Source organism: Danio rerio, chromosome 19 (assembly GCF_052040795.2).
Source record: "Danio rerio strain M-AB ecotype USA chromosome 19, GRCz13ab, whole genome shotgun sequence".
In the NCBI taxonomy this organism is placed as follows: Eukaryota; Metazoa; Chordata; class Actinopteri; order Cypriniformes; family Danionidae; genus Danio; species Danio rerio.
The window spans coordinates 3,238,705-3,254,606 of NC_141039.2; the positions used below are offsets into that span (position 1 = coordinate 3,238,705).

Genomic DNA, 15,902 nt, shown 5'->3' on the forward strand with positions numbered 1-15,902 from the left:
TAAATAAATAATTGTAGTAAATTAAATAATTTAAATTTAAATTAATTAAATTTAAATTAAATAATAGTGTAATAATAGTAATTAAATGAGAAATGCTACACTGAAATAATTTACAGAAATAAACTTAATAAAACTAAAAATATTACAAATAAAACCAAAAACACAGCAAAATTAATGAAAGAAAAATACTATAAAACAAAAAACAGACATATTTTTTAAAAGTGATATAACAGTCTATTGATAATACTACAAAAAATAAGGAAAATAAATAAATAAATTATTTCTCTATCCTTCGTTACTGTATGTATAACAAGAAATTGGACATCAATTGCATTTTATTAGTATTACTCTTCTACCTTCTCAATGGCCGCCTCTCTCTGTTTCGCAGACATGTTGGAGTGGATGCAGGCAGCTTTCAGCTTCGGCGGGAGTCCAGAAAGCTTCACAAACAATTCAAAAATCCATCAAACTACTTTCTATTTGCTGGAAATGAGTCGTAGGCAGTAGTAATAAACCTCCAGCAGTACCTGATCATCCATCAGAGACACCAGAGGAGACACCACCAGCGTGATGCTCTTGCTCCTCTGGGCGTACAGGTATGCAGGCAGCTGGTAACACAGAGACTTGCCCATACCAGTGGACAAAACCACCAGTGTGGACAAACCTGAAGACACACGAAAACATCAACAGATCACAAAAAATCTGGTTTACTTTTAAGCACTTCTTATAAAACTCATAGTGATTTAGTTGTAAAAACCCATGGCTATGAGATCTGAAAGCAGATTAGAACTTACTAAGGGTAAGTGTGCCATAATGAATGCACTTTTTACTTCAGCAAAATAGATTTTTTTTATAGACTCAAAATAGCACTGAACATTTTATAAACATGAAAACTTAGAGATTTAGAGATTTAAAAGAACATTTGTTTCTGTCAGACTAGAATTATGTATTAATTGTGCAGATAAGGGTTTGCGAAAACCATTGCTAGCTAACTAAGGTCGCAAGTTTCGTTGTTACAAACATAGTTCGTTGATTTGGTGTTTCCTAAATTCGTCATTCCAACGAACATTCGCAAACTGCGTCGCAAACGTGTATGCTTACAACTACACCTCTGGAGCTGTGGTTAGAAGCAGAGTTCTTGGCTGTGTTCTATTCCCAGTTATTCTCCCCTATGCCCTATTCCTTTCGAACGTTCCAATAGTTAAACTTGGAATTATAAAAAAAAAAAAAAAACAACAATAAAATAATCTCTATTTTTACAGTTCGGTTTTAGTGATCTTCATATTGGCAATTGCCTTCCCTTTGTAGTGCTCTTTGAAAACATTTATGCCATTTTTAACACTCCCGTGGCTCATGAATTTTTTTTTATTTATAAATAAACAATATCCTACTTAATATAATTAATATAATAATAAAAACAAATAAACAATTATTATTATTATTATTATTATTATTATTATTATTATTTTATTATTATTTTTTTATTATTATTATTATTAAGCAGAATTTTTTTAATTTCTCAGTAAATAGCCCACTGTAAATTAAAACCATTAGCCCACAAATTTTTATGATTTATATATAAGATTAGAACAAGTGTTAGCAAAGTGGTTTTATGTTTTAAAATAGAATATGGAGTTTTTTTCAATAATATTTGTCCTATATGTGCCGTTTACATACAGTAAATTTTAACAAATATGGAAAATGAGTGCATGTTTTTACCAAAACTAATATTGCATTTTTTTAACGCATGTGCATGAAAAACAATATAATTTGCACAAAATATTATGGGCATTTTCTCTAAAGAAGTTGTCACTCAACCTCCGTTTAGAGCGTCATTATGGATGTTTTGTGTTATAACTAATGTGGTTTAAATGATGGATCTGCGTCAGAGCAACTACAGTTTTGAGAAACTGGTCACTACATCGCTCTTTTCACAAACGATGCATCATACTATGATAGTTCAGTTAGGAGTTACGTCATTGTTTGGGAAACACACGCCAGATTAGGACTGAGCATAACCAAAACTAGTCACAACTATTATGATTTTGATAATTAAATCTCATAATTAAGTTTATGTAGTTCAAAAGGAAAGCAAAATGCATTTGACATGTTTGTTAGACATCTAGAATGAGTGTAAACAGCTATTAGTACAAATAAAATTCCACAGAATAAGCTACTTTTAAATTTAGGTTAACATTTTTTCGTGTTGATAATTCATTATAAATTCATCATCAAAATTTGCATTTATTAAAATTCATTAGGTTACTGTGGCAATCAATCTCTTAAAATATAACAAATAATGTATGATAACGCATTGCCTTTTAATTTTTTTTAACTGCTGCACAACAAACATTGTATATTGTATTACAATTTAATGCTTTACCGCGACTTTTAGAAGGTTATTTTAATACCAATATATTTTTGTCAATTTCTTTTTGCAAGTTTGCAGAGAAATCTTTGGTTATCTGCATGCACTTTCATTGTTCCATAAAAAAAATCAGAAACAAGAAATACAGTAATTTTTCAAGCTTCTATTAACTTCTTCCCAACCTGACAGTATTCTCATGATGGCCGCCTCCTGACCAGGCCTGAAGGACTTGTAACCAAAGTCTCGGAGTGCTTCGTACACTTCTGGAGGGACATCTATATATATAACATAAATATAATAAATAAATAAATAAATTACAGAAGAAGAAAAACAAAAAGAATGAAGTTTGCACAGAATACAGCTCATACAGCCCACTACTGTGATATACCTTGGACTTTCCCATCATCCTTTAGTTTGTATAGTGGCTCCATAGGCGGAGGAGGGGCGGGCCTTTCATAATCCGGCCTGATGATGTTGAGCAGAATCTCCGCCCCCTGCTCCTCCTTCTCAGAAGAGTCTCCGTCCGCAGAGGGAGGGGCCACTGTGGTTAGAATATAAATCGCTTTCATTTTCAGCTGTGCGTTTAGGGCTGTTTAACTAGTGTGATGTGAAGAAAAATAAAAGTAGCTATATAATGCAGAACATCATGGAATTTGTACAATTTTGGATCAACAGATTTATACACCTAAACAAATTGTGATACGGACGTCTCATTTAAATATGAGATCTGTACGTTCTCTGTGTCTGTGTGAAAAAACATGCAGTTTTCCTGTAGTTTGTATGTGTAAATGAATGGCGTGATGCTTGTGGTGTTTTCAGCCTCTGCAGTCTTACTATTTGCGGACATAAAAACGAAACCTTTATTTCTGATACTGATCTGAGTGTCACTTTGGCAAAATGTCGCCATATCATATTCAAACATAGGGGTCACCAATCTTCATCCTGGAGGGCCGGTGTCCCTACAGCATGGATGTCAAACTCAATTCCTGAAGGGCCGCAGCCTAGTTTAGTTCCAACCCTAATTAAACACACCTGATCAAACTAATTGAGTCCTTCAGGCTTGTTTGAAACCTACAGGTAGGTGTGTTGGAGCAGGGTTGGAACTAAACTGTGCAGGGCTGCAGCCCTCCAGGAATTGAGTTTGACATCTCTGCTCTAAAGAGTTTAGCCCCAACTTGCCTCAACGCACCTGCCTGCATGTTTTAAGTATGCCTAGAAAGACCTTGATTAGCTTGTTCAGGTGTGTTTGATTAGGGTTGGAGCTAAAATATGCAGGATACCGGCCCTCCAAGAACAAGTTTGGTGACCCCTGTATAAACAGAAACACTCACATGACACAGATATTTTATGACAAGCCATCAAAACAAAAGTCTGACAAATTTAAACAAATGTAAAAAGTGTTTCCTCAAGGATTTTTTTCCAGCTTAAGAGCATTCGAATCTCTTTGCTTGCGCGCCGATTTCCTTTGCTCATGCACAAAACTTCTTGCACGCCTTCAAATATACGCTGCTCAAGCGCAGATCTTCTTGTGCGCTCTCAAATAAATGCTGCTGAAGTGCAATTTAGTGCATTTATATAACTAGTATGTCTCCAACATTTATTAGATTTTCTAGAAATATTTTTAAATGTCTCCAATAGACCTACAGAGCAGCATTAATGCGTCCTGAAGTAAAGTGAAACGGCTATACGTTGTGTTTGCTGGCTTCACGCATCGCGCACCTGTCAGTCAGCACGTAACCTTAAAGGGTTAAACAAATGAAGCACAACACTACTACGGTTACAGAAAAGTTTGCGCTGTTATAACCCACTTAGCTTTTAATACATTTTAGTGCAATTATCACCTCCTTATAAAAAAAAAACAAGACTGAATGTTTTGAATGAAAAGCTGTATTGTAGCCGTGGCGGTATCAATTTTGGCGTGGCGCCCCGCCATGGAAGAATGAATGTAATGGAAACCATGGTAAATATTCTTTATATAACGTAAATAATTGTTATAATTGCCATATATGTAAAGCCATTTTAAATAATTGTTATATTGTAAACAATTTTATTAAATGCAAATAATTTTATAGTTATAATTTCACTAAACTTTTTCATAATTTCAATTAATTAGACATGCTTTTTACAAAAAAATTGTAAAAAAAAAAAAAATTTGTCCAGAAGAAACGAAGAAAAAGTCCAGAAAAATTAAACAGTTACAACAAAAATAACGAAATCCTGAAAAATTTAAATGGTAAAAATGGAATTTGAGGAAAAAAATTTAAACTAAATGTATAATGCTCACTGGGTTGTTGTCACGAAAGAGTATTTTTACACATCCCCATCCAGTTGCTTTGGTGTAACAAGATTACAATCAGTATATGAACATGTGACCCATGCAAACCCACCTATAGGCTCTGAGCGCAGAGTTCCTGTTGCTCTGGCAACTTCCTCCAATGTGGGCAACTCAAACTCTTCCTCCTCCACTGGGGTTTCCTGCTGTTCTGCAGAAGTATTGACAGGAACTGCAACACAAACCCATCTTATCATTAACATAATCACATATTCATGAGCACAGAGTCCTGTTTTAGATTAGAATCAACTTTATTGTCATTACACATGTACAAGTACGAAGCAATGAAAAGCAGTTTAGCTCTAAGCAGCAGTGCAATAGTGCAGGATATAGGTACAAGTTAAAAGTGCAATTATACAAAACTATGGGTGATATTTACAGATGGATGTACTATAAACATAATATACAAGTCATATAAACTAAGAATAAGATATTTACAAATAGATGAACATAGTGTACAGGTTGCTATTAATAATAAGGGCCATGCAAATATAAATGAACATAATATACAGGTTGCTATTTGCTATAACCAGGAGTTACAAATAAATATGTAAATATGTATACACTCAAAAACAATGACTACTTGTTTAAAATTAGCTGAAACAACACAATTCTTGAGTTTATTTTTTTTTTTGGGAGGGAGGGGGGCAACTTATTAGTTTATTAAATTTATTAAATTCACTAAATTAGTGGATTAAACATAAAACAATTAACTTAAGTCTCTTATGTTGTCCCAACACAAATCGTTTTTGTGGAAGCCAGTATTTTTAAGGCGTATCATACACTGTGTATTTGTGCAGTAGATATGTATATTAACAAATGGGCATGTACAGTGCAGTGCAATTATTGTGTACTATATTAAGTGTGCAATATGAAATATCTGACCAGCCTCTCACCCTTTCCTCTGCAGTCTCGTGCCCAATGGCCTGTCCCGCCACACTTATAGCAGGTGTCTCCTTGGCGATTGAAGCCGCCGAAACGCCCCCTGCCCCTGCCGAATCCACCCCCAAACCGTTCGCCCTTTAGCTGGAACTTCTGCATGTACATCTGGAATTATGAAACATGGCGAAAAATATTTTATAAAGTGACACTGCTGTCTATTGTGTTCTTTTTAATGCTGTTTTATAAAATACATAAGGTTAAAAAATACAAGAAGAACAAGGTTTCAGGCTCTCAGCCTTGTGTAGCATTTGAGCTAGAACAGAAGTGAAAAGTAAGATAAATATAATAAAATTAAGCCCTTTCGACATTCAGTGTGACTATGCATATTCACACGGAAAAGTTGTGGTTTTAGTTTGGTATTAATGACTGTATATTGATTCATTCATTCATTTTCTTGTCGGCTTAGTCCTTTTATTAATCCGGGGTCGCCACAGTGCAACGAACCACCAATTTATCTAGCAAGTTTTTATGCAGCGGATGCCCTTCCAGCCGCAACCCATCTCTGGGAAACATCCACAAACACATTCACACACACACTCATACACTACAGACAATTTATCCTACCCAATTCACCTGTACCGCATATCTTTTACTGTTGAGGAAACCGCAGCACCCGGAGGAAACCCACGCGAACGCAGGGAGAACATGCAAACTCCATATTGACTGTATAAAGATGCATCAAATCTGATATCAATATTGGTAAAAAAAATGGTGCAGTAGCCTCGCGGTGAGTGCAGCAACATATAGCACTGCAGTGTTTGAGTCGACCTGAGTTTGAGTCCCGGCTCGAGTTTCTTTGTCAATCCTGTTCCTCTCTGCTCCTCAAACTTTCCAGTCTATGCTCTACTGTCCTGTCAATATTAAAGGAATAAAAATCCCCCCAAAAAATCCCCTCCAAAAAAAAAAAGAAAAAAAAGAAGAAAAAAATATATATATATACACACACACATATATATATATATATATATATATATATATATATATATATATATATATATATATATATATATATATATATATATATACATATATATATATACACATATATACATATATATACATATATATACATATACATATATATATATATATATATATATATATATATATATATATATATATATATATACATACATATACATATATATATATATATATACATATACATATATATATATACATATATATATATATATATACACATATATACATATATATACATATATATATATACATATACATATATATATACATATACATATATATATATATATATATATATATATATATATATATACATACATATATATATATATACATATACATATATATATATATATATATATTTTTTTTTTTTTTTTTTTTTTTAATAAGAATATTGCCATACGACACTACGGACACTCCCTTTTGACCTGACATCTGAATAATAATAATGTAAAACAATTATGTCTTAAAAAGATTAAAACATTAAGAAGAGCTTTTGGTATCATTATTTTTTATTATAATGTATTGAATTTTGTGTTTTAAAATATATGAGAGATATGAGAGTTTGAGCAACTAAAAGAATGACTAAATGATGTCAATTGTCCTTACTGCATGAACAATAAATTTCAAGTAGGTGTTTAATTTGGTCAACCAACCTGTTTTCTCAGTGCAGCCCCTCTCAAAGCAAACCCTTTGACGTGGGACTTCTTCTTCAAATTGATTTTCACAAAATTTCCATCTGTGTTCTTAGTAGGCCTGGACAAAATTATAGTGATGAATAAGTAAACCAAATACAGGGTTCGTTCTTTTGTGTTTAACAAAACAGAAACTCAAAAAAGGTTTTAAACACATGAGGGAGAGAAATGATGATGTAATTATAATTTTTGCGTGAACTAACCCTTTAATGCCAATTCCTGACAGATTACCCACCTGACCCTGACCGTGTTCTTCATGGCATACGCAGCTGCTCTGGCCTCCTCCTCATCCACCTCACCCAGAAGATTCTCCTGAGGCATCGCTCGTTTCTGAGGTTTCTTGTTCTCCGAGCTGCCATCGTCATCATCCTCTTCCACTTTTCCTTTCTTCTTCCCTCTTTTCTTGGGCTGATCTTCCCCAGCGGTCTCTCCTTTCTTAGTTTTCCTTCTCTTTTTCACTCCACCTTCTTTCTCTTCAGATTCATCCATATCATCACCATTATCAGCCTCTCTTTGCCTTTTTCGACCTTTCGTTTTTGCACCTGAATCTTGATCTTTTCTAGCCTTGGTTTTGCGTTGTTTAGTGTTTGGAGTAAATTCAGGCTCCTCTGATAAGTTCTCATCATTTACCCTCAGCTTTGGGCTACTTTTAAGAGATACCCGTTCACCATGAGTCCCTGGGGAGCCCGATATTGCATTCAACACTACATTATTCCTTACTGAAGATGTTACTGGATCTATCTGTGCTTCTTCTTCTGGCAGGGAGGATTTGTTCCTCCCCAATAAAGTATTTGGAAATGTTTGACCCTCATTTGGGCTATTTTTATGAGGTACCCGTTCACCATGAGTCCCCGGGGAGCCAGATTTGCTTCCAACAGCAGGTTGCAAGAAACTTTTCTCATCCTTCGCCAGCTCTGAATTCCCTGCAACAGGTTTCTGAGGTTCCTCCACCTCATCGAAAACCTGACAGCGTGCAAGCCAGCCACTGTCCACGGATGAAAACCTCCTGGTGATGGACTGCCTCAGGAACTGGACTCGCTCCACGCTCTTCTGCGCAGAACCTACAACTGTAGAGCAGGGTTTGGAAGGAGTTATGGATGGGAAAGGATCAGACGGATCGTCCTCAAAATCCATCTTGGCCGCCTGGACAGGAGCAGCGCTAGGGTCTGGACACGTGTTGGCTGGCTTTGGTGTGTGAGATTCAACATCTGTTGCTGCTGCATTGGAGTCTACAGTGTCCTTTATTGGCTTTTGTGGTGTTCGGCGAGGAGTTGCTGCTTTCTTCAGAGAAAATGATCGCTCCTAGAATTTATATATAATAAATAAATAAATATTTATATATAATAGAATTTATATATAATAAAAAAATTAAATATAATATTTAATTAAATAACATTTTCATATCAAAAAGCTGTTGACTATACATCTAATCTGTAATTTAATATTTACTGTATTATATGGGTTAAATTAAGGTTTTTCAACTTACATCATTAAAAAAAAAAAACATCACATCAAAAAATACATCGAAATCTCTTGAAAAATGTACAAATCTGTAAGAAATCTGTTCAAATTTTAACCATATAATAATTTGCAGTATTATAGCAACATTTCACTAATATATCTAATAGTTTGTTTTTTAAAACTAAGACATAGAGGACATAATATCCTCCTTAATTAATTTTCCAATGATTAAAACAAATAATTATATCATATAGAGCAGTAGTTCTCAAACTCTATTCATCAAGTTACACCTCGGAAAAAAATTGTCTCTCCAAGTACCACCAAAATGAAATAAAGTAGCGTAGTAGTCCCAGTAAAGCAGCTACAGCTCTGTACATTTCCAAAACGAGGCAGATTAATTCCTACTATTTTATTGTTTTAATTCCTATTTATTTTTGTCAGCCACTTTAAACGTATAAATAGTTTGAATATTAACACTGTTTTTAAAAAATTAATTAATTAAATTAACGAAAACAAACTAAAAACTTAAATGTGCTTTTAAACATTAAAAATGACAGGTTATTGTTTTTAAAAGGTAAACAAAAAATCTGTACTAAATGTAAAGTATTAACATGTAGTAGCCTATTTATCAACACCTCGAAATGTTGCCTGGACCTCATAAATATAGGCTATATGTCGTCATATTCATATATAAAATAATTTTTGATAGATTTTTAAATATGTAGCATGTACATATGACATATTTAATTCCTCTACGTATCACTAGAAGGAAGCCTGCGTACCACTAGTGGTACACGTACCACAGTTTGAGAACCACTGATATAGAGGGATTTCTTTTAATTAAATTAAAGTCCTTTCTCTCTTTTAATGACCTTGAGAAGGTGAGCCGTGCTTTTATTTTGGGAGGACTTGACTATTGCAATGCCCTGTATGTGGGTATTAGTCAAAATTCCCTAAATAGATTGCAATTAGTACAAAATGTGGCTGCGAGACTTCTGACAGGGACTCGCAAGTACGAGCACATATCCCCAGTTCTTTCCTCTCTGGGCTGGCTGCCTGTTAGATCACGGATTGATTTTAAACTATTAATCTTTGTTTTAAAATCCTTAAACAATCTGGCACCATCTTACTTGTCAGACCTGCTACATGTATATAATCCTGGTAGGTCACTGAGGTCTTCAGATGAATTTATTCTTTCTATACCGAGGTCCCAGTGTAAGCAAGGTGGGTATCGGGCTTTTGCTGTTGTCGCCCCAAAACTCTGGAACATTAGACATGCTCCAACCCTATCTGTTTTTTTAAAAAGCGTTTGAAACGCCATCTTTGTTCCTTAGTATTTGAGCCTTTTTAATGTTGAGGCAGGGTTCAACGCTAAGGATTTTTCCTACTGGCCCGATTGGCTCATTTTTACTTGCCCTGCCAAAATTTTCACTGGCCCCAGCAAAAAAAATAAAATAAATAAAATAAAATAAAAATAAAAAATAACAAAAATTTTATTGCTATTTATTAGCCACATATATTAAATAATGGGTCACAAAATATTGTCTGTGAATCTAGAATTTAAATGTTTGAAAAAATGTTAAAATATTTAGCAGTAAAATATAGAATGTAGAAAATGTGCAGGTATTTTATTGCAAAACAATAGGTGGCTAACTTAAAAGTGACGGCAAACTAAGCAAAACATCACTTAATTTTTTTCGTTGTGTTGTACCATGTAAATGTTTCCACAATGTTAGAAGCAGACGTTTTCGGCGGTTATGTTGCCGTCTATTTAAAATTTAGTGACAAGGCAGCACTGCCCCGATCGGGCTAGTAACGATTCAGTCTACTGTCCCGAGCATCTCTCATGCTGGCCCCGGGCCATCGGGCGGTCTTTATTGTTGAGCCCTGTGAGGGGTTTGCCTTATGTTTTAATTGTTATGTATGTGATGTACATTTTATTGTCAGTATTGATTGTGTTCAGCACTTTGGGCAACGTTGTGTTGTAAAAAATGTGCTATATAATTAAACTAACTAACTAAACTTCAATTAAAACAATCTGTTCTTACCGATTAAGGATGTGTCATTGTTTAATAATTATTTTACTGTACAGTGAATTAGACATTTATAAACTACATAAAAATGGTTGTTTGTAATAAATACTGTTAATTTGATAAAAAAATAAAAAAGGGGTCCCACTTTATATTAAGTGGCCTTAACTAATATGTACTTACACAGGATTTAATAGTTTGTTACAATGTACTTATTGTGTAAATACATTCACACAGCGGGTGGTGAAAACTGCCCAACGCATCACAGGGACCACACTGCCAGCCATAGAGAACATCCAGAAGAAACACTGTTTGCGCCGAGCACGCAGTATTCTGAAGGACACCTTTCACCCCGCTCACAGACAGTTTTCTCTCCTGCCCTCCGGCAGGCGCTTCAGGCTCCACTGGACAAAAACCAGCAGACTGAGGAACAGCTTTTTCCCCAGAGCTGTCTCCCTCCTGAACTCTGCCCCACACTGACTCTTTTGCGCCCCAATACACCCCCCACTCTCCTCTAACCTAAACTCCTCGCAATAAATGCACTGTTTAACATTTGCACGTTTAAAATTTGCACATTCACTGCACCACATTGAACTGTTTACTTATTGAACTGTACATACCCACTGCATATGGGCATTTGTAATTATGTACACACTCACTATACATATACACTGTTAATCATGCTTATTTATCTGCATACTACTGATTATTAATAGCAACCTGTACTTATATATATTGTAACATATACACTTGTAATCATGTTTATCTATCTGCACACTACTGATTATTAATAGCAACCTGCACATATATTCATATATTGTAAATCTGTTCATAGCCAACCTGTATATAATGTTCATAGTACATACATCTGTAAATATCACCATAGTTTTCTATAACTGCACTTTATAACTTATTCCTGTATCCTGCACTTGCTGCTATTGCACTGCTGGTTAGACCTAAACTGCATTTCGTTGCATTGTACTTGTACATGTGTAATGCCAATAAAGTTGAATCTAATCTAATCTAATCTAAAATTTAATATGTACTTATGCTTGATTAAATACATGTATGTAATTACATCTTTAATTAACTTTTGTAATTACATTTGTAAATACACTGTTGACCATCCCTTACACCTTAACCCACCCTTAAACCTACCCATGCCACCAAACCTGTCCAAAACGCAACCTCTATCCCAACTCAAAAGCACCACAAGTTTTCTCAAATACATTTAACACACGGTAAGTACATTGTATTTATTTATTTTTTGATGCAAGTACATAGTAGATGAGGACACTTAATATAAAGTGGGACCAAAAAAGGCTCATATTTACCTTTGTTAAGCCTCCGAGATTATTCTTCAGCTTCATGCCAAAGTACTGAGCTGAAGCTTTGAGAGTCTCCTTATCATCTGATGACAGTTTTGGTAGAGCAACGGGTAGATTTTTCCGGTTGAGGTGAGATCCCCAGCATCCAGATCCCTGAAAACAGTGCATGTAAACAAACTGCAATACTCAAAAGCTATGAAGTCATCTGATGAATATTTGTCGACTCACATCTGTAGATGACTGACTCTCTGGGGGTTTGGTTTGACTCTCCTTCACAGCGTCATTTCTTTCTTTCGCTACTTTAAGAGAGCGATACTCTTTATAAAGTTCTGCAAACACAAACACATAATTGAGGTGAAGCCAGTTTGTATTCACACATTCGTACATGTTTGAACAATGACAACTATAATGTACTTTGAATATGCGGTCTGAAATCCCATGCAAGTATGACTTCAAAACAACATTTGCACTATTTACAATGTTGTACTTTGATAGCTATTGGCTGCTAATATGATTTCCATATTTAGCATTTGCAAAAAAACATTTTTAAAATTATATTATTAGGAAGAAAGCCTGAATTTTCAAATATAAAAGCAACTTTACCTCAATAAACACATAAAGGTCAGTGACAGAAGCAAACAAACAATGCATCACAGTCAAACATGAACAAATTTAACAACACAAACTTACGCCTCGTCTCTTCGGGAGCTTTATCAATGTCATCCTTCAAAAGAAAACAGGTTTACACATTAATAATGACAAAAAAACCAATAAATATCTGATGTAACCTAAAATGTTCATGTGATATACATCAACACATATTCGAATGAGAACAAATTTACACTTAGCCTTGCATAAAACACAACATATGCAACACAGAACACAATATATACCACAAATTGAGGGAAAGTTGGTTTTATATTCACACATTCATTCATTTTATTAGCAAAGTGATCACTTTTGACATCACACATTGTTTACCACGCTACTTTTATATACTCGGTCTGTATTTTGTTTTGTTGGAGGCATTATATTTTTATTGATGTGCAATTATAACATAACCAAAATTCCTTGTTAATCTTTCTTATTTCCATCAACAAGCACTTTTGTCCTGGGCTTTAATTTATAAACACAATTTTACTCCTCACATTTTTTTTTTTGGAATAATAAAAATAAATAATAAATATTTTCTATAAAAATAAATCTGTTTTTCAGTCAATGGTTTAATATCGGTTTGCTTTTAGTTAGTCCGTTATTTAACAACAGAGGTTGATTAATGGATTACTTTGAGTTTATCTCAGAATATAACATACCAATAAGTCAAAAATTTTTGTTGGCAATGTTATGTGGGAGCTATAATATCAGGAACTACTGTGCTCTTTAAAAATAGCGATCATCCTAAAAGAGTTCATTTTGCTGCACCGACAGAGACGTTTATATGTAAAATTAGTTTTTCTAATAAAAAGATAGAAATTACAAAATTAGATCTCTTTTTATTGTAAAGGTTGTTACATTTACCCCTGTAATTAAATATTGGAATAATGTACAGTTGAAGTCAAAATTATTCGCCCCCCTTTTAATTCATTTTGTTTTTAATATTTCCCAAATTATGTTTAACAGAGCAAGGAAATGTTCACAGTATGTCTGATAATATTTTTTCTTCTGGAGAAAGTCTTATTTGCTTTATTTCGGCTAGAATAAAAGCAGTTTTTAATTTTTTTAAAAACATTTTAAGATCAATATTATTAGCCCCTTTAGGCTAATTTGTTTTTCGATAGTCTACAGAACAAACCATCATTATACAATAACTTGCCTAATTGCCCTAACCTGCCTAGTTACCTTAATTAACCTAGTTAAGCCTTTAAATGTCACTTTAAGCTGTATAGAAGTGTCTTGAAAAATATTTAGTCAAATATTATTTACTGTCATCTTGGCACAAATCAATAAATCAGTTATTAGAAATGAGTTATTAAAACTATCATGATTAGAAATGTGTTGAAAATAAATCTCTTCGTTAAACAGGAATTGGAGAAAATAAACAGGGGGACTAATGATTCTGACTTCAGCTGTATATAGAGATTTGAAATGGGAAATATGGTCTTTGCAACTAAAATTTTTCCTCACCAACAAGGTCAAAGAAGCGTCTTTTCAATGAATCAACCATTTTTATCCTATTGAATAATTATTAATAAAGTAATTCTAATATTGATGTAAAATTTTCATTTTGTCAATTTCATACTGAAACTGTTTTTCCAAGTAATTTTGGGATTGTAATTATGCTGTACAATTTTGAAAACATATTGGCTCATTTATTAATGATAATATACAACAAGAAGTTTCTGTTACTTTTAAAGAAATTATTTTAGGTTACTATGAATCTGCCTCTGCTGAAAGAAATGCTTGTTTTTTGTTATAAATTTAATTTTCTTTCTTTGTAAATTCCATATCCACAAATCCAAATTTACTAATACCAAACCATATTTTCCTGTTTTTTTGTGCAATAATTTAGTCATTATTTACATTTAATTTCAGTATCTGAAAATAAGAAAGCAAACTATTTTATTAAATTTATTCATTTCACTTCAATTTATATACTGTAATTGATTCTTAAATATCTAACCCTCAAGTTTATTTCATGTTCTTTGTCTTTTTTTCTTTCTCTCTCTTGTATCTTTTCTCGTTTCATGTAAATTCATATTCTGTATCGTAAACAAATATTAATACAATTGTTTTGTATTAATATCTTCAACTGTTTTTTGCAATAAAACGGGGTAAAGAGGAAATCAGCATATATATATATATATATATATATATATATATATATATATATATATATATATATAATACACACACATATACATATACTAGGTCTGAAATAGCATGCAAATTTGTTTTTCAAACTACTTTAGCACTACTTCATTGACTGTGAACAACGTTGTACGTTAATAGTCATTGATTTCCCTATTGAGAGTGTGCAAATAATACTTTTCTGAAATTATATCAAGGAGAAAGTCTGAATGTGCGAATATAAAACCAACTTCTCCTCAAAATACCGCAATAATGTTGAAACACGATACCTTATTGGGTTTTCTGTTGTTTGTTTGGAAGAAAGACTGTTCCCATTTCTTCAGGAGGATTTTGACGTCATTATATCGATCCATTTCACTTTATCCACAAATACGAACACAAACTCGCTCAGCCGCTGCTTATAACTTTATAAGTCTTGTATACAACAACGTGTATTTCTGAGTCGCTATAAAAACATCATGTCAGTTATAAAATAGAAAACTTATGCTGTACAAAAGAAATGATGGTCGACTCTCATTCACTACACTGCGAGCAAACGCGCCAAATGTCAAATCAGTGATGAAAACATTAGACGACTTCCGCCTCTTCCGAAAGCGTCATAATAAAAGTCCTTCAAAAACAGGGACTTATTATGTAATTAATAAATTAACCCGAAAATGATTAAATACATTTAAAAAATGATAATAATTCGAAGCGAAAACAATACGTCAATATTTCACAGATAAAGTCTTGTTTTCTGAGCAGAATAAAGCAGGATTAAACCAATAATCGAGCAAAATATCTTTAGGATCTGACAAATCAACTTCTGAACGTGAAAAGTTTAAGTATATTTAAAGAGTTTTGTTTTATTTTTTTCAACGTCAAATAAATGCATCTTCAACGTTTTAAAAGTTCATATATTCTACTGGTAAATATAAAAATGACCTCCAAAAATTATAGCAGAGAACAAGATTG

At 33.4% G+C, this 15,902-nt stretch overlaps 1 protein-coding gene across 1 annotated transcript in view; it reads right to left on the reverse strand.

Moving 5' to 3' along the window:
* Positions 1-15,490, reverse strand: part of recql4 (RecQ helicase-like 4) — a 31,563-nt gene extending 16,073 nt beyond the window's left edge. Inside the window, exons 1-12 of the mRNA XM_087295233.2 lie at positions 15,218-15,490; positions 12,831-12,864; positions 12,369-12,469; positions 12,147-12,293; positions 7,557-8,623; positions 7,283-7,382; positions 5,597-5,747; positions 4,756-4,872; positions 2,757-2,909; positions 2,551-2,643; positions 528-664; positions 357-440 (exon numbers count right to left, since the gene is read on the reverse strand). Coding sequence (XP_087151359.2) covers positions 357-440; positions 528-664; positions 2,551-2,643; positions 2,757-2,909; positions 4,756-4,872; positions 5,597-5,747; positions 7,283-7,382; positions 7,557-8,623; positions 12,147-12,293; positions 12,369-12,469; positions 12,831-12,864; positions 15,218-15,301 — 2,268 coding nt within the window. The 5' untranslated portion in view covers positions 15,302-15,490. The remainder of the gene's footprint in view (positions 1-356; positions 441-527; positions 665-2,550; positions 2,644-2,756; positions 2,910-4,755; positions 4,873-5,596; positions 5,748-7,282; positions 7,383-7,556; positions 8,624-12,146; positions 12,294-12,368; positions 12,470-12,830; positions 12,865-15,217) is intronic.
* Between the last annotated feature and the right edge of the window lie 412 nt (positions 15,491-15,902).